This window comes from Camarhynchus parvulus, chromosome 8 (assembly GCF_901933205.1).
Source record: "Camarhynchus parvulus chromosome 8, STF_HiC, whole genome shotgun sequence".
In the NCBI taxonomy this organism is placed as follows: domain Eukaryota; kingdom Metazoa; phylum Chordata; class Aves; order Passeriformes; family Thraupidae; genus Camarhynchus; species Camarhynchus parvulus.
In genome coordinates, this window is record NC_044578.1 from 13,918,945 (window position 1) to 13,938,148 (window position 19,204).

At 39.6% G+C, this 19,204-nt stretch overlaps 1 protein-coding gene across 5 annotated transcripts in view; it reads left to right on the forward strand.

Moving 5' to 3' along the window:
* Nucleotides 1–9,913, forward strand: part of PRKACB (protein kinase cAMP-activated catalytic subunit beta) — a 66,634-nt gene extending 56,721 nt beyond the window's left edge. For all 5 annotated transcript variants that reach the window (XM_030953827.1, XM_030953826.1, XM_030953830.1 and 2 more), the window contains exons 8-10: nucleotides 1,092–1,214; nucleotides 3,233–3,397; nucleotides 6,445–9,913. In XM_030953827.1, coding sequence (XP_030809687.1) covers nucleotides 1,092–1,214; nucleotides 3,233–3,397; nucleotides 6,445–6,570 — 414 coding nt within the window. In that variant the 3' untranslated portion in view covers nucleotides 6,571–9,913. The remainder of the gene's footprint in view (nucleotides 1–1,091; nucleotides 1,215–3,232; nucleotides 3,398–6,444) is intronic.
* Nucleotides 9,914–19,204: the final 9,291 nt, after the last annotated feature.

The window sequence follows — 19,204 nt, forward strand, 5'->3', positions numbered from 1 at the left end:
ACAAGAACTGTGTATGGGATGAATCAGTAGTCATTACATAACTAGTTGCAGAGTTTCAGGTTTAAGGCAGTTGACATCAAATCAAACATTACAATCCACTGGTTTTACACATAAAGCACATGCAGTCTAAGCTGACTGTAGATCTGTGTGTCCATTACTTGCATTAAGTGTTCCAACATAAAAAAAATTATTTATCCTATAGCTGTTTAACTGCAGCACTGTATGTTTTGCAAATGGAAAATACAGAACTGCTTATGCTATTAAACAATCATAGTGCATAATGTTAAAGTACACATTTAACATGTGCTTTAATTAAATACCCTTTGCAGATCATCAAAAGTGAAAAAAATACTTTGGGAAAAAAATGTTTGTTGTTTGCATGTTTTTCCCCCTGTGCAGCTAAAACAGCAGAAGAAATTACAATGCATCTGCTACAATGTCTTCACAATAGATTTTCCTTAAAGTCTGAGTCTGAGCCCTGTAAAAAAATCTGAGAGAACATATATGAAATGGATGGTTTTGGTGGTTTCTTTGTCTTTTATAACGTTGAATAGGACCTACTAATGGTTTAAGGTTCAGGCTTTTAAGATCAAATCAAACAGGTAATTAACTAAACTTTTAAGCTCTTGTAGCTGGTTAACTACATATGAAACTGAAAGTTCCAAAATGTGGATAATCAAGCAAAATGGTGACAGTGTACAATAGAGCAAGTGTCATGTATGATATTATAATGAAATTTCCTTAGGCTTTGAAGAATTATCAGTCTGTAAGAAAACTGTTTTGATTTTAAAGAAATAAGTTGTGCCCATTTACCCAGGAGTGTAAAGAAATCACTGGCACTCATCACAGTAATGTGTGCAAAATGCCTTATTTCCATCACTGTTTCACTGTCATCACTGTATTAGGTTTTAAGTGTATTGCTGTTGGAATCTCTGAATGCCAGGTTGGTTGGTGCCAGGTTGTAAGTTCTGGATTAAATGAACAATAATGTATTTGCTTTCTTTGTATTCCATAAATACATAGATCTATACTGAAAAATCCTAACCTGTGTTAGAACCTGTACTAACAGTGGCATGTTTCATTTCATTCAGGGTTACAACAAGGCAGTGGATTGGTGGGCACTAGGAGTGTTAATCTATGAAATGGCAGCTGGATATCCCCCATTCTTTGCAGATCAACCCATTCAAATTTACGAGAAGATTGTGTCTGGCAAGGTGGGTTAAGGCTCCGCGTGTTTCCACAAACACAGTTGTTTTTATAGAACCTGGTTTTGGTAGAGGAGATGCAGAAATCACTGGCCTCTAGACAGTGAGCAATTTAAAAAGGACCTAGGAGAAGTTTGTAATGTACGTTTCATAAGTACAGACATTGTTACTTGAAAACCAAAGATATAAAAATCTGTTCCCTGCCTTCAGATTTAAAATGCAAGTTACTAAATTTACAGACATTGTGGTATTATATCCTTTTATGCTTGGATTAAAGTGATCCAACGACTGTTAACAATGACTTAGCTGTGTGCTTAATTTGCCTAGCTATTTTCTATAAATTTTTTTTTTTTGCAATTTTTGAGAAGCCCTGAAGAGTTTCCGTCATTCATTCCTAGGTCTCTTTACTTCCACAGTCTTTGTCTAATGTTGTTTGGCTTTCATTGTTATATAAATTTTTTGAAAAGTGTTTCCAATGTTTCCCTTTTATTTTTCATTAATATCTCTTAGTGTGCTGGATAGCAGCAAAATGTAGTCATTCTGTTGTTTCCCCTGCCAGCCAGTGTTGATTCTTTGTGCTCACTTGATTTGTTACAGTTGTTCTCTTCCTTGCCCCTACAGGGACACATCGCTGTGTGCATCTCAGGTGCCTCTGTAATTCCAATTAAGGGCAGTACCTGTAGGCCTGTGGTGCCCTGCACTGCGTTTGATTCTTGTTTAATAAGGAATGTGGTTGGTGGCTGCTCTTTGAAAGGTTTAATGTTGTGGACCTTCAGCTGTGTCCATGAATATAGGAGAATTAATTTACAAGGACATATTTTTAAAGAAATCTTTTTCTTCTAAACTGAAAACAAAATGTTGGACAGTTTTTGTAGTTTAATCTAATTGGCTTGACATCTCTAAAAGGTTATCTACCTTTTTTATTGAGCCCATGGATGGACTACAGCAGAAATAGACATCAACTCTGGAAACTGTAATTCAATCCTTAGCTAGCAGTTGTTTATAACCTGGGGTCTTTCATTTATTTACCTCATTTGCATAATTCTCTACATAAAAAATTGAGTTAATATTTCCTTACTTCTCAATGGTCTAGATATTATACTCATTAAACCTGTGAGTTTCTCATAATCTACAATAGAACCATATTGGTAGGTAAACTGAAGCAGGGTTCTTAATAACTGGACTTCTTGATTTTTTTTAATGTTTTTATGTTAAGTAATTCCATGACCTATATTTACATCATAACTGATCAGCTCAATATCGGGAGTGTCAAACACTGAGACTATGAGGATGACAAATACAGCTTTCTGCCTGTTCCTTTCCCCTTCCTTTTCTCTGCCAACTCAAATGGTGTCAGTAGATCATTTGTTAGAAAAACCCTTTGTAATTACATCCCACAAATCATCTTCAAATATCCTTTAGCCAGGTTTGAATGAATTGCAAGTCACTAGTGTGCTGTCTTCAAATAGTGCTGTTATGTAAGGCTTCTGATGTTGGTGCATTTAGTTATGAGAAACAGATTGCAGTACAGCATAAAGTTCCAGATTGACTTTTCATATATGATTGCTGAATGCACAGTTATTTCAGAGCATATCTATGTGTTTATATGCTGTATATATGCTATATACTGTCTCCTCTGTATGTGTAGATATATATATATAATATAATCTAAAAATGTATACCTAGAAAATAGCTGAGACTGTCTTGTGATGATGTGTTGTTAAAACACCAAGTTCAACTTAGCTTTTAGATCACTGTTACATTAAATTAATATCTTGCCCCCTAGAAACTTCCAGTTCAAGAAATCGTAGATGGGCAAGGTAATGCTACTGATGAAGGCTTTGTGAAACAGAAATGTATGTGCAACAATAATCATCTCTCTCTTCATGCATTCCTGCTTGATTTGGTTTTAGAAGAAAGATAGAAAATTGTCCTACTGTTTCCTTTTGTGTCAAGTTGTTTCCCTTCACAGGGGAAAGAATCAAATTTGTATCATGTTTTTTAATGTTATGGGTGTATAATTTTAGGTGAGGTTCCCATCACACTTCAGTTCAGACCTAAAGGATCTTCTAAGAAATTTACTCCAGGTAGATTTGACCAAAAGATATGGAAATCTCAAGAATGGTGTAAATGACATAAAGAATCACAAGTGGTTTGCAACTACAGATTGGATTGCCATTTATCAGAGAAAGGTAAGACCCTTCCTGATCGAAACTATTACAGGTCTTTAAAGGATTGAAGTAAAATTTCCAATTATTGTGTTTAATTTTTATTCCCTAGATGTGGGACTTGAAATTGAGGAAGGGTGAAAGTAGTTTAATCTTTTAAGGTTCCAAAGGATATGTATAGATTCAATTATGTTTGTTTCTTCTGCATATTCTAGCCTGGACCTCTGTGTACATTCTCGTTCTCTTTAACACACATGTTGTGCGTTAGTCTATTTCTGGATTATCTCAGGACAAGGCATCTCCTGCCTCTCTCACTTTTTATTTAACCCCTGCCATAGTGTCATCTATAAATACTCCTCCACAGCAGAAATGAATTTGTTTTCCTTTCCAGCCAGCACTCAGACTGTACTTCAGTGTGGAGAAGCTCATGCCAAAGCTAGAGCTTTTTTTTCTCCTAAAGCAACCTGCTCCTTCTGTAAAAAAAGCTAGAGATAAATGATAATATTTAAAGAAATTGGTTTGGATTTGAAATGCTAACAGTCTTGACTATAAAGGCATGAACTTGCTGCTGTAACAGCAGTATTTTAAGGGCCAAACCTAAATACTAACAATAGTTTATAAAAAGAAACTGATTGTTTGGCTACACAAACTGACAGTACAGTTGTTGAATTATTCACTAATGTATTAATTACTACAAGACAGGGTACAATTAATGCATCCTGTATTCCTTGCATTAAGTATAGATATTTTTAAGAAAATATTCCCCATTGTGGAATTCTAATTATCTGTTCTTCACTTTCTGAATACCTCTTTGCAAGGAGGCATTATATGCACCAGGATTCATTTGCCAGTACGCTGTTTGGGAACACCCAGGCCCCATCATATGAACAGTGTTTTAATACTGTGCTAAATACTCTTAGCATTGCTAGTGTACTGCTATAGTGAATTAGTTTCACATAAATAAGAAATATTTTTAAATGTTAAGAAGTAGTAGAGTCAGATTAACTATTACTAAATGTAAAGGTTGTGAAAACTGATACCGAGTAAGTTTGAAGCTTCCAATTATAAAGAATAAATACTGTAATGGGGTCTGGAACAATAGCATGGATTGTAAGGTCATTCAAGTAGTCACAGAAATACAGCAATAAACCTTAGACTTATACTAGTTTTTCACAGTGGCTGTTACTACAGCATGTATTCTCCTGAATAAACATAGTGTTCCTTGGCAGCTAATGTCATGTGAATGGTTTGAGGGTTTTTTGGTTGGTTGGTTTGTGGTTTTTTTTGGGTTTGGGTTTTTTTTTTTGGTGTTTTGTTTTGTTTTTGTTTTGGGGTTTTTTTTAATGCTACAGTCATAAGTAAACCAGTCAATTACTTCATATTTCGGATGCAGAATCATAAAATTTGCTGATTTGGAAGGGGCCCACAAGGATCATCCAGTCCAACTCCTGGACCTGCCCAGGACCCCAGGAGTCACACCATGTGCCAGAGAGCATTGTCCAAACACTTCTTGAACCTCTCAGGCTGGTGTGGTGACCACTGCCCTGGGGAGCTGTTCCAGTGCCCAAACACCCTCTGGGTGAAGGCTTCTCCTGATATCCAAGCTAAACCTGCCCTGACTCAGCTTCAGGCCATTCCCTTGGGTCCTGTCACTGTCACTGGGCAGAGATCAGTGCCTGCTGCTCCTCTTCCCCTCCCGAGGAAGCTGTGACTGCAGTGAGGTCTGCCCTCAGTCTCCTCCAGGCTGAGCAGACCCAGTGCCCTCAGCTGCTCCTCACTGCTTCCCCTTGAGGCCCTTCACCATCTTGGTTGCCCTCCTCTGGACACTCTCGAATAGCTCAGTGTCTTTCCTACATCGTGGCGCCCAAAGCTGCCCCCAGCACTCGAGGTGAGGCCGCCCCAGAGCAGAGCAGAGAGGGACAATCCCCTCCCTTGCCCAGCTGGTGATGCTGTGTCTCATTTGAAAGTGTTCTAAAGTTCAAGCAGTAAATGAGATATTTTCTGTGTTCTGAGTTTTGCTGTAAGAAAGTAACTGAAAATCAGTTTAAGGAGACACAGAGACAGAATTCAGATATTGGTAATGTGTGCCTTTGTAGGCTAGGTATGTACACAGACTGTGTGTTCACTCAGGCTAAATCACTGAAACATGTATCTTGTTTTAAGAATAAGAGGATATACACGTGACAATTGCAGGCACAAATGCACAAGTTACTGTTATTTCTTGGCAGTGTATAATGGTATTGCCCACAGTTTGGAATTTAATTTTGTTAGTCTGTGCTGTACCTCTTTAATTTACTGATCTACACATGCAGCACATCCCCACCATCAGCAATCTGCCTGGGGGCACAGTGTGGTGTGATCCTCTGCCTCAGTGGAGATGTGCCTGCTCCGTTTCATCGTCTCCCCACCATTCTGCCTCTGGCACACCTACTGCATGAGATGTTTGGGAGAAAGATACTGATTGCTTTGTGTTTCCAGGTTTATATTTGCATCACCTGCATAATTTTGTTGTAATTTTGCTTACTTTATGGTGCAGTCTTTGAGTGATTCCTTCAAGTCATTGCTTGTTCTCATTGTGGCCTAGTTTTTAGAAGGCTTTCACTTCTCACTTAGGTCCTAGGAGGAACTTCATAAAAGATGCAGAACAAATTCTTTTCCACTTGTATTAGGTTAGTTTTTATTTTGAAATAGAAGACTGTTATTAAGTAGGAGGGAGAGGCATTCCAAACTTTCCTAAGATTTTTGTGTAGTGGTGATGGCAATCAGTGTACTCCATGTCCTTGCTAATGAGCTGGAAGGAGCAGGATCACCTCTGCAAGGAGGGGACTAATCTTTGTTTTGAATCTGTCAGCAAGAGATTAGTCTTTTCCAATTTAGATTCACACATCTAGGCCTCTACCTTCCTAGGTTGGTTTTGTTTATGTGCCACAACTTAAATCTGTAATACCTGATTTCTTGGCAGGATGTGAGAAGTAATGGGAGTATTGCTGTGCTTGTTTTTACCGTGTGTAATCTATTGGTATTTGGCCAGTAACATTTCATGTGCCTTTTTGTATTTCCTACCAATACAGGTAGAAGCTCCATTCATACCAAAGTGCAGAGGTCCTGGAGATACCAGCAACTTTGATGACTATGAAGAAGAAGATATTCGTGCTTCTCTAACAGAAAAATGTGCAAAAGAATTTGCTGATTTTTAGTAGGAGTAAGAGGACAAGATGACATCAGGGCTCACATTGGGATCTTTGCACTCTGTTAACAGATGAGGTGGAGCTGAGACCATCATATGTCAAAACAGTTACCTAGTTACTTCATTCCACAAAGCTGACTGAGGTCTTTTTTGCCATCTTCCATGTGTGCAGTTTGCACCAACCCTTCTAACTAGGCACAATTAAGCAAGCACTGTTTGTGCAGTAACACAGAATAATAGACCACTTTCCTACTTAACTTTGGTTTCTGTCGTTCTTTGTTTCTGTGTATTGTTCATTTTCCCCCTTTGAAATGAAGTAGTTTTTTACCCAAGAATGCTCCATTTTATTTTGAATAATGTATTATTTGTGTGAGTGAAATGGAAGGTGTTGCGGCTAGTGTGATTTAGACTGAAGTGAAAGATAAATGTTGCTTCTAGTCTGTGCCAGCCAATAATTCATGTCTGTCTTGTGTCTGATGCTACAATTTATAATAATTTTTTAGTAGCTCAGACTAAACCTAGCCAACATTTTTAGCATTTTTGAAGGTAGTATTTATCGCCATATAAATGTCTGCTAAATTAACTTAAAAACATTTCTTCCTGGAGGCTGACCAAAATTCAGTAGAATCAATTGGATGGCTTAAGTAGGGGACAGTAGCTAGACCCCGTGCCTTGGTTTTCTACATCCCTGCAGTTTTCGTCACTGCCTCCTTCCTTTGTATTTCCCACCTAGGCAGTAGGCAAGTTGCCATAACCAGACTGTACCATGGAAAGCTTGCAGTCTCATGAGAGGGAGTAATTCCATCTGGTCTGGACTTTGGACCATATTAAACCAAGTCAACTTACCAGCATTTCAGTTGGCAGGTGTGAAATGGCTTGTTTAAGATCAAGAACCCTAAACTCTTTAAGGAAATTTTGGTCAGTACTGTAGAGAATTCATTTTGATTCACCTTTTCTTCTTCTTTTTTTCTTATTTTTTTTAAAGTAGCCAATGTTTCGGCTCCCGAAGTATTCCTTGCTTCAAGCCTTTTTTGATTAAAAAAGGCATCCATTAGAATAAAAACCATCATGCCACAGAAAGCAAAATGCGCTCTGCCATTAGCTATGAAAAACAAATGGTTTAGCAAATGCAAAATAATGTTCTAGATGCATCGCTGGATGAACACGGTTATTTTTTGTTAGCTGTTAAGAATAAGAGGTTATTGCCAAGTTTTTATTCTGGTATACTATATTAGTAAACTGAGGATGGAGTACTGCTACAATCATTTTCTTTTTAATTACAGCACTTCATTCATGAAGAAAAGAGATCAAGTTTAAAAACTGCAACAGCTGAGTTTATTTTAGTTGTGTTGTGTCTTCATTTCTAACCTACTTTCTTTCAATCAATCAGAATGTATGGTCACACAGATACAAGTATTTGGGTTTAATTATGTTTTGTATACTCTCACCAACTGACTTAAAAGGTATTGCTACCATGTGCTAGCTTTGGGCACTTTTACACATTTATTTCAATGTTAATAATCAGCGGCTCAGCACTTTTTTTGGGGTTGCTTTTAAACTTATTCATAGTAGTTTTATTTGAACACTTGGTTCTGGCTGTCTCAGTGACCTGTCTTAAAACAGCACATCTAAAAGTTTAAACTAGACTCATGTTTTATGAAAAATTTACATGCATACAAGGATGAATTGTTTTTTTAAAAAACGAGCTATATTGATACATAGCCATTGGATTTGTTTGAATGCCAGTGCAAATAAACAGCTGGCTTTCCTTCCTTTTAATCTGTACGACGCTCCTAAAAGAAAGGCCTTTGTAGACATTTTACAAAAGAGTATGAAACATACCACCCAATGTTCTGTCTGTTTAGGTTGTTGAGCATTTTTGCACAACGTCATTAGGAGGCTGACACTGAATGCAGTCTTTGTCCACCCATATTTACATACATGCAAGAAAAGTATAAGATACTTTGCTGTAGCAAATTTTATGTAACAAAGATATATCGTCACATTAATAAATTTAAAGAAATCCTTTGTATGAAAATGTTAAAATCTTTTGTATTTCATTTAGACCAAGGACATGCTGCTGTATGCTAGCTGTATGCGATAAATTCTACAGTAACTTTGTTGTCGTTTATGAACTTTAAAAGATTTTAATAAATGTTGAAGATCACAATTTGATTCTGTTATGATTTTAATTTTTAATCATTACATTTATAGTTCTAGAAAGGTTCAAAGATTTTTCTGTTCTGTAAAATACTGTAATCATTCATCTTGCGTGTACAATAAGACAAAAGTCTAGGAAATTGGTTCTGACATGTCTGTCTGATATCCAGATTAAATTCTACACGGGCATAAGTGGAAAAGTCATCATAATGCCATGATATTATGCTATTTTTTAATTTTATGAAAATCCTGTTAGAAAGTAAAACACTTTTCCAATATGGCATAATAGACTTCAGTATGGAAATGAGATTCTATTTTGGAAAAGGAGGGGAAGTGTGCAATTTCCAAGGCATTAGTGAGTACATTTGACAATGTGAGTATTATACAACCCTCTCATTTAAACACAGTCATGAAATATAACTACAGAATATTATGTTACCTGTATTTAATTTGAAAAATCCTTTTCACAATATGGAAAAATTGTATATCTATGACAGTAGAAGCTTGTTAATTTTACACATTTGAGGAATTAAGTGTTGAACTATATGGTATATTTTAATTGTACTCTAGTTGTATGTAACTTTCATTTCCAACATAAAGGATTGTATCTCATTAAGTAAATTGCTTTTTTTATTATCTTGTCAGTTGCATTAAAACCCTTATTTTTAAATCCTTTAAAGTATTTTACTAATTTTTGCAAATAATTAGATGTTTTTAAGTGCTGCAATAGTGTGCAATAGTAAACATTTATATACAGAAGTGCAAATTAAATTATGTACAACACTTGTGCTGCTTCTTTGTGAATCAGAATGTTGTATGATGACAGTTGTTGCACCTCCCCATGTGTGAGCAGAGTTTGAAAGCAAGAGGAAAAGGTTGTGAAACCCACTACACACATGAGTTGGGGCACGGTAAGCTTTACACTAACTAGGGTGTCTGGAGAAGGTGATGTGGAGAACATTAAAGGCACTATGAGAAGTCTTGGACTTCTTAGACAATCAAAAGCAAGCAAGGTGATCATTAGCTTCAGTATTGTTTGTCTTCATTTTATTTTCATTCAGACTCAATGCTTTTTATTAAAGATAATTGCCTGTTTTTAAACTGTCTGCAGATCCCGCTGTACAAACTTTGTGCTGTGTCTCATTGTGCTGTGAAACAACTGATAGAAGTAAAGACTGTTCATAGTCTTGGCATTGTCTGTCTTGAGGCTTTTTCTGCAAGTGGTGTTTGGAGAGGCTCTGGTGTCTGCTCTGTAATGCAGCTCCTCCTCTTCCCACTGTCTGAGCCGAGCTGTGGCCTCTGTGCTTCTGCTGCTGTACGCCTGCGACTGCGCTCTTGTGTTCTTGGTTTCCTGGTACCACTGCTACATTACATTTTAAAGACCCTTGTACTTTTTCTAAAGCTCAGCTAAAAAACCTGTGAAAATACTGTCTTCTGCTTTTACTACAGCTCCTAAACAAGCACAGCATGCTGAGCCACAGATTTGAAGGTGTCATTCAAATCTGTTCTGATTTCCTGCATAAGGAGGACTTATCCCAGATCAGAATTGAAGCGCCATTCCATAAGAAACTGGTAAAAAACCAATTCCATTCTCTAGCTAAGGTGCATATAGCTGATCTGGATCTGTTTGATGATATTAAAAAAAAAAAAAAAAAAAAAAGAGAGAGTTTGACCACCACAGTTTTACAAGTGTGGGTCTTGCATACATTTTAAAAATGTTTTTCATGGAAAGGTATTTTTCACGATGTATTGACTGATTTAAGTTCCTTAACAGATAGGTAAAATATGAGCCCCTAGCTTCAAGCTGGGCAGTAAAAGGGTTAGAACTCCACAAGGATGTCTAAATGCCTTATAGATAGTAAATATTTGTCATTTTACATAGGGATTATGTGAAGTGTTGGATTTTTTTAGAAGTGTGAGATGGGTACCTAGAGGCAAGACAGGATCTCATGATATCTTCCCTTTCTAACTTCTGAATTTGATGATGAATAAAAGTATGAATTAAATCTGAGATCTAGTCACATTTTTACCTCTTTTTATTGTTTGGATTGGGAAGGGGTATTGTATGACAAAAAGGGATGCCTGAAGGAACTTTGCATATACTGAAAATGTATTTTATTTTTATAATTGACTAGTACAAAGAGTGTAGTCCCTCAGAGGGATAAAAACGGCTTAAGGTTTCTATAACATCATTAGGATCAGTTCCCACCAGTGTTTCAAAGCCAGTAAAAATTCCTTTAGAATCCTTACAGCTTCATTGTGCTGTTCCTTCCCTTGGAGGGTCAAGTACCAATGTCTTTGCAAAAACATATTCCTAAGAATTGTGTGTGTATGGCTCTTTGCTTTGAAGCTTTAAAGAAACATAGTTGTGGTGTTCATTGACATGAGCTGCTGTCAGTAAGCACAAATGGAAGAGCCAGTGACAAACTTGAACATTTCTTACTGCTGCTAAGCTCACAGGTCTAGATTGTGCTGGAACACACAGTGGCAACACAGTTGTCTGATGGCAAAGCTGCAGCACAAAAACTCTTCAGGATTAAAGGTTGGAGTTTGAGGAGGGAGGTCAGTGATCTGTTCCATCTGTATGCAACCACAGTAACAGGTGGTTTCCTTTGCTGGGAGGTTGTTATCAGAGACTTCTTCCTTTCCCTTTGCTTCCAAGGTGCTGTGGATGATCAGAGAGGACACAGCTGTAGCTATGTTGACACAAATGGAGCAAGGTCTCAGCAGCCTGGCAAGCAGTGTGGTACGTTCTGAGCGTGTTCAGTAAGTTCCAGGAAAAATTACTGCTGACTAGGGCAACAAAGAGAAAATTGGAGAGCTGGAAAGGCCTGGTTAACTGAAATTCTTCCCCCACCAAGGTAATTTGATTCAATTGAAGGCAAAAAAAATAAAATATCCAAGACCTCATTTAGAGGTGTATTAATGCTTTGGTCTACACAGCAATATCACAAGAATACCAAAAGTATTGCTCTTTAATTTGTATCTACATTGCTACTTTGAATGTGTATGTAGTTATCTAAATAACAGTTCAACAAAATGAATGCTTGACTGGGATGTCCTTTCACTTTCTCCTGTCTTTGCCTCCTTCTACTTGATGCTTGCATGAACTGGGGATCTGAGTGTCAGGACTCTGTTAATGAGAGGTAACACCCTGGATAAGTAAAACATGATTCACCTATCTCACAGGCATGTTAATTCAGGTTAAGCAACCTGAATTAATATGTAATCCTTTTATAAATGCCCAATGTTTATCAAGTATCTGTTTTCAACTGCCCCCCTAAAAAAAGGCACTGTGTGTCCTCAGTTAACACATTATCTTTATTTCCCTTTTTCTCTGGCCATATTGGGAAGTGGCATTCTCTGGCATTGGGAAGCGTGCATCTGGCAGGCTTTCTTACCAGTGGAAAATCTAAGAGAGGAACTGAGCAGGCAGCCTTAGTAAAAGCATGCCATTGAGGCAGAAAGAGGATCACAGTGGCAGAACATGTGATGTAACATGCATGTGGTGATACAGTTTGCTAGTGCAAGCACATGAATTCATCTCCAGAGTGGTTCTACTTCCACAGAAGAACTACTCCAGAGAGCCACGTCCAAGGCCACAGCATGTACAGCTCATGGATTCTGGAAAGGAATTTCAGAGCAGTACTGATTTTGCTGCAAGGGATGTTTCCTGCCAAGATAAGTATTGCAGGGAATGCTGGGAGGAAAATAACTCCCTAAAGTCTCATAAACTTATTTGATCTTTTTTAAAGCCACTCAAGGAAACTTGAAATATCAGCAAAAATTCTTTTTCACTTGGGATTTGTACAACACAAACCTCTGCTTTAGGGCATACCTAGTATTGTATCTGAAGTTATTAAACTCGTCTTCATTCTGCTACTACATATTGACTAACAGAACTCAACTCTGACTTTTCTTGAAGTTTTTTTTAATGTTTCAGGTTACTGCGAAATCCTGTCAACTAAAATCATGAAAGGAGATGATCTTTAAGGTCCCTTCCAACCAAAAGTATTCTACGATTGCATCTTCAGGAGCTTTCCATAGGCTCTAGTTACATTTATTTGCCAGTAGATGTCACATTTACATGGTGTGGAACGCTGTGTAAGAAATGTCAGCTGCAGAGCACAGTAAGAACAAGAGACTTGGAAAGTATTTAAGAGCAATAGGGAATGAAAAATTTAGATTGTACCAGTCACATAATATGTCAGGGAATAATACATGCAATACCAACCATGAGTATTTGTTCTTTGTATATTAGTTGATTTTGCCTTTAAATCCTTTTGAGATAATAGTTGCAATATTTTTTACTGGTTTTCACATCAGCATGAGCAAAAAAAGAAGGTTTTGACACAAATTTGAACAAAAGTATTTTTCCATAATATGTATTATTGCATGGACTATATAAAAATTTCACTAAAATCCTTGATTGATAGTTCCTATTTCCATTTGAAGTTAGAACTAGAGGTGAGTGTCTGTACTAATAGCTCACAATCACATTTCTATTTTATGTGCAATTGAAATTTCAGAAATACACTCTTTTTAACCAAAGATGGTCACCAATAAAAATTGAAAAGTGTTCCTATGCTGATTTGTTAAGTAAATAGTATTTATAGTAGAGTGGATATAAACTTTTGAGTTGGATGGTAATCAAATATAGATATATCTCTACTAATTATGTTTACAGGCAAAAGAACAACTGTTTATATTTTTCTGAATTATGTGATCACCAGAGCAGTTGGAGAACAAGTTACAGCAAATGTGCTCTTGAGAGCACCCGTGATCAGAGCCTCATCAACTAATTTAAGAGCTGAGTAAGTTTTTTAATTATCGGTTTAACAATCTTAATGCAGAACTGTTGAATGTCATGTCTGCTCATGTTCAGATGCATCTGGGTTTGGTTTATATCAAAGGAGAGAGTAGAGGGGAAAACAGGGTCATCCAATGTGTGACTGGAACATTTGCCCCCCTGTAACAGAGCTTCCTTTCTTGCAGTCTGTTTTGGCAACCACTGTCCTACCAAAGCACTGCGTGCATGCTTTGAGCTTGCACACTGATGCACAAATCATAGGGATGCCATTCCTTCTGGTCTGCTCACAGTTCAGGGCCTAAGAGCAGACAGAGCACCTGTAAGTCCCCCCAGCAGAACCAGTAAGAGACCCTTCCCTGGGTCTGGGGTGCCTTCTGAGGGCTGAGGAGCAGCATCCTGCAAGGCTGAGCAAAGAGTGGAATGCCAAACTCTGGCCTTCCACACCTGGCATCTCTTCTGGCAGTTACACCAAAATAACAACATGGAGAGAAGATGCCAGTATTTGCTGAGACATGGTCACTTTACAAATCTTAAAAATCTGGATATTTCTGACAGTCAGGTTCTTCATTCTCTGGACAAGAGCTTCCCAGCAAAATGGGAGGAAAAAACTAGCACTAATTTTTCAATGTATTGGTTTGAAATATAGTTGAGATTTCTGCTTGTGTTTTGTTGACGCATTTCTGTTTGTAACTGTTTTTCTGAGCGCATCACCATGTTGTGCTTTTTCATTTGCCTCACTTCCTGCAACCAAGTGCTACATTTTAGATTTCCCAGAGAGGTAGTAGCTACTTCACTGAGATGTCTAAGCCTTGTTTATATAAAATGTTTTTATCAGGCTGGATTCCCTTTAACAGTGTTGATATTTCATATGAATACATTTCATAAGCCTATTGCTACATTATTACAAGCAGGGCAAATATGTGGCAGGTATTACTGCTAGTATGGGCACAATGAGATGTGTTTTATACAGTGATTTTTTAAAATGAAGTATAAGTTTTAAAATAACAAAGGTTTAAGTCTAGACAGATGCTTTATTAAATATGAGCAACTACTACAATAAGGAGTTGCACAGCAAAATAAGTAGGGCAGGAAATTCTCAGTGAAGTGGATATAATTCAGGTGCAGGGAGATTTATTTAAGCAATTCAGTCTTGGAAAAAAGAGGAAGCGAAAGCATAAAGGTGTCACTGGCCTTGCATTGTAGTCAGCTACTGTACACATTCATTTTTAGGCTGTATGAAGAGGGTGTAACTTTAGTCATCTTACTGGAGATCTATATGATTATGAGAGAAAGGTCAGGTAATGCATATTGTATCCAAAGTACCTTAGCATACTAAAGCAAAGGTTTCAGGGCCTCCCCAGCAGGACAAAAGCCAGATCTTTGTCCCCCTGCCTGGGCAGTGAGTCTGAGCAGTGCTGCTCACCCCAGACTGGCAGCCAGGAGCTGTCCCTGACCCAGCGCTGGGCACCGCAGAGCCCCCAGCCGGCAGCCAGAGCTTTCCCAGGAGGCTGTACACATCTACAGACCTGCTCTTTACCCTGAGGGAGTGTGCCCTGGGAACTACGGGAAAGGTAAATTCAGGCCCACTGCCTGCTGTGCTCTGATTTTGTGTTTAACACACACTGTAACATAACTGCCTCCAAAATGAATGCCAGGCTGGTACCAAGTCACTGCTGCATTCTGGCCATGGGTTTTCAGCCTCCCTTCCCTCCTCACTTGCTTAACACCATTGTGATCTTTAGGCTTTTGTCTAGGCTTTATGCAGAACTTGAGAGCAACATGACAATACCCAGCCATGCAGAACACCCTGGCAGGCCAGCAGGGGACTGTGAAGAAGACACAGCATGGTTTTTGGAGGACCTTCCTGGCCAAGACAGGAATTGAAGAGAAGCACTTCATTGCTGGACTCCATGGGCTGGGAACTGTCTCTTATTCCTCTGTGGAGTGCTGAAGTAGGGAAGGGACAGCAGGACAACAGGTATTAAGCAGCTGATATTGTGAAGAAAGGTAAGTGGCAAAATTCCATTCAAGCAAACTAGAAATACTGTAGACAAGGGTGGAAAAGACCTTAAGTGAATAAAGACAGTTTTCTGGCAGTAAAGTGCTGAAAAGGTGCAACTGGACCAGTAAGAGGGATTTTTCCTCTTTCTGGGTAGATAGGAGTTGTCAGGAACTGTGGAAAAGGCCCTTAGTTACTTATCAGTACAAGGATGTCTCAAATCATCAGTACCATATAGGTGTGATAAAATGTAGTGTGGGATAAGGGGCCATTCAGAGCCAACTGGAAAGGGAGAAGGTACTGCCAAGACCCTACTGCAGCCCAGGGTGCAGCTCCAAATGTCCTCTCCTGGAAGGTGAATGTACAGAAAGGAGAAAGGGGAACAAGATCAGAAAATGCAGACCAAAAAGGGCTGTGGTCATTCAGATGTTTGAGTCTATATAAGAATGTAAATACCAGAGAAACAGAGAAATCAAATATTGCACTTAACAATATTAAACTAAAGATTATTACTAGAGGAACAAACAGGTATAAACTGTTTCTATATTTCTGAACTTGTAGATTAAAATTTCTTAATTCCCTGCAAAGAGGACCTGGACAGAGCCTTTCTACAGGGCAGAGTGGGCTGAGATTCCCCATGGGCCCCTAGGTAGTGCTGGGTGTGAATGTGCTTGTGTGAGGGCTTGGCTGTGATGCCAGGAGATCAAACCCCACAGCCTGGACAGTCCCTTTCCAGTCTTGTATTGCTAGGAGGGAAATGATGCAAAAGGGATTTTTAGACTGTTGTTAGTAATTGACTGGGCATAGCTATACATTAATTCCGTTTGCGTATTACACCCATGTCACTTCCACACTCATGACAAAAGTTACATAGAAGCAGCCTGTGCCCCCATTGGATTCCCATGCTGCCAGTGCTAGGCATTACATGGACTTTTTGGCTGCCAGCCACATCTGGATGAAATCTCTTTGGTTTACTTTCTTCCTCACAATGAGCAGCAGGAACCAAAAACGATCAGGGCCCACCCCGAAATGTCTCCCTGAAAACCCAGAGGAGCAGCAAGCCCCTTCCAGCGCTTGTTCCACGCTGAGGTTCAGGTCCCGGAGGCGCCAGCAGCTCCCAGAGCCGGGGCTGTGAGGGGAAGGCGCGCCCCCCGCGGGACTACAACTCCCAGCAGCCCCCGCGGCGCCGGGTGGGTCGCGGCCTGCACGGCGTCTGCTGCTGAGGGCGCAGGGCTTCCCTCGGCCCCCCGGGCTCTGAAACATTCGGTCCTTGTTTTCAGAGAAATACGTGTTTTACACAGAGCTAGATCCATTCTACTCCGCATAATGCCACCTTATTGAGAGGGGCTTCCCCTCAATTTCCTGTGTTATTTTCTCACTCAGCTTCCCCAATGTTTTTTTTTACCCAGGGCACTGGAATGAAGTTCAAAGGGCTTTATTTAGCCCTAGGGAGCCGAAATTCAGTACCCTCTGCACAGCTAGCAGGGTGCTATGCTGTCCTTTTGCCACATGTGCCGTGCATTTTGTCTTCTACTCCTTAACTGCCAGGGACAAAACAGAAGGATGGGAAGGATTGCAGTAGGAAACTGGCATTTTTCAATACCCAGAAAACAGGGTCCACTGGTGTCCGATACCTGCACTGACCTTTGCGTGTTTCCCCTCATGTGATAGCAGAAGTTCAGACACACACACAGGACAGACCCCTTGACCTGGATCTACCAACCCTGGTCTCACTTGGTTTCCTGCATGGCTTGGAAACTTTTTCTTTTTGGCCATAAGTGGGATGGAAATAGTCAAACAAAAGGCTAATTCACTTCTCTGCTTTATCTCCCTCCAGACATAATTTAATTATAATTAAATTACCTTACCCCAATGAATGAAAATACAAGTCACAGATCATATTCCACACTGAATTTTTCCACAACCCATTTTCTTAAAATTCCCCTCTTTGCTGTTCAAGGTCCTCTAGAAGGAATGCATCACTTCGAATACTCAAAGGATTAACTGAAGAACATGATGAAAGGGAGAGTGAGTAAAATAGCTCGTTTATATTTGTATCCTCAAATGTCAGTTCATTACCAAAGTTAGAAACCAGCTGATACAGAAAACTCATTATGGCTTCATTTAGAATGTTTATTTCTTTAGAGACAGAAAAGAATTGCCTTGCTTGGCTCACTTGTCCAACACAAATATGCCAGGTTTTACAGTACACTTTGGGATGGGAAGTAAAGAGGGTTTTGTTTAGGGCACAGTACATTTAATCCTCTATTTATTTTGTTTATCTGCATTTTTTTAAATCCCAAAGCAGTGAGGACAGTTACTGCCCTCTGTTCTCAATGCTTCTGACGATATTTGAGTGCCATTACTTGCAAAGCTCCTGCAAGCTCTGGTTATTCATCTGACAGTACATAAGTAAGACAAAATGAAGTGCTTTGGGAAGTTGTGTCCACAATCTTTTGCCCAAAAGTCCACTTTGCTGGTAATTTTAGTGCTTGTAACTGTGCCCAGTTAGCAGTTAGGTGACCTGGATCTCCATGCAGTCAGTAAGCTTTGTCTGGGAGTGAGACGGATGCAAAGTGCCTGGGATAGCCCCAGGTGCCCACTCTGGTGGCTGAGCAAGCTCTGTCTGTGTGTGCCAGCTGGGCACTCGTGTCAGAGCCCTGCAGAAATCAAGCCAAAGTCACCAGTAGGTTCTGTGCAAATCCCCAGGTAATTTGTAACATCCCCCTTGCCTTGCAGCAAAAAGCAGGCGTGTCATTTGAGTGGCTTGACTCAGAAGGAAATTTTTCAAGTAAAACATCCCACAAATTTGAAGTAACCCAGCCTGTTATGGATAATCAAAAGGTCACAGCACCTGATTAGTGGCTGGGATGCAGCCCTGGCTACAAAGCCCATGGGTGGGGAAACAGGGTGTGTTGATAATCATTGCTTAATTTCCCTTGCACTGACAGTGCATCTAGGTAATGCCTATATACCACTAGAAAACATCAGCAATCAAGGCATACTGAAGAGATAAAAAAATAGTGTAAAAGGAAAAAAAGAAGTGTTGTTGCCAGAAAAACTTGACAACTTTTGTATTAAAGTCTGTGTGTTTTATTGCCAGTGGGACACTTAGTAATTTGTCGGCTCTTTGAGTTGATTCTTTCTGTACAGTAAATCCCGTGGGTATGGTCTCCTTCTGAAATAAAGTCTGGAGCTTAGACGAGTGAGATCTGCAGACTCAGTGCCTCCAACTCCTCTCTTTCCCCAGTGCCGGCGGTGGCACGGTGGGGGTACTCGGTTGTGCTGTCCTTGGTCACTCCTCTTTCCCATCACCCCGAGCCTGCAGTTGCAGGAGTTCCACAGAAAGCCAAGTGTCTGCTTCTCACAAACGTGTTGACGAACTCATTCTAAGAATGAATGTTTGTAACTTTATCAATCTGCCAACATCTGGCGACTCCTACTTCGTACCTTGTATAAAATTTCCTCGGCTTGGTACCGCATCCTTCAACAACTAGGGATTTGTTTCCTTTCCGTTACCTGTAACACCTCGCTTGTTAGGAGGAGCAGAAATGTCCACAAGGAGGCCCCAAGAACCTCAAGTCAAGAACCGAGCTCCGAGCGCAGCTCTCCGGCCGTGTGCCGCCGGCAGGTCCGTGCCCGCCCATACCGGCCCCGGCGCTGCCCGCGGCTCCC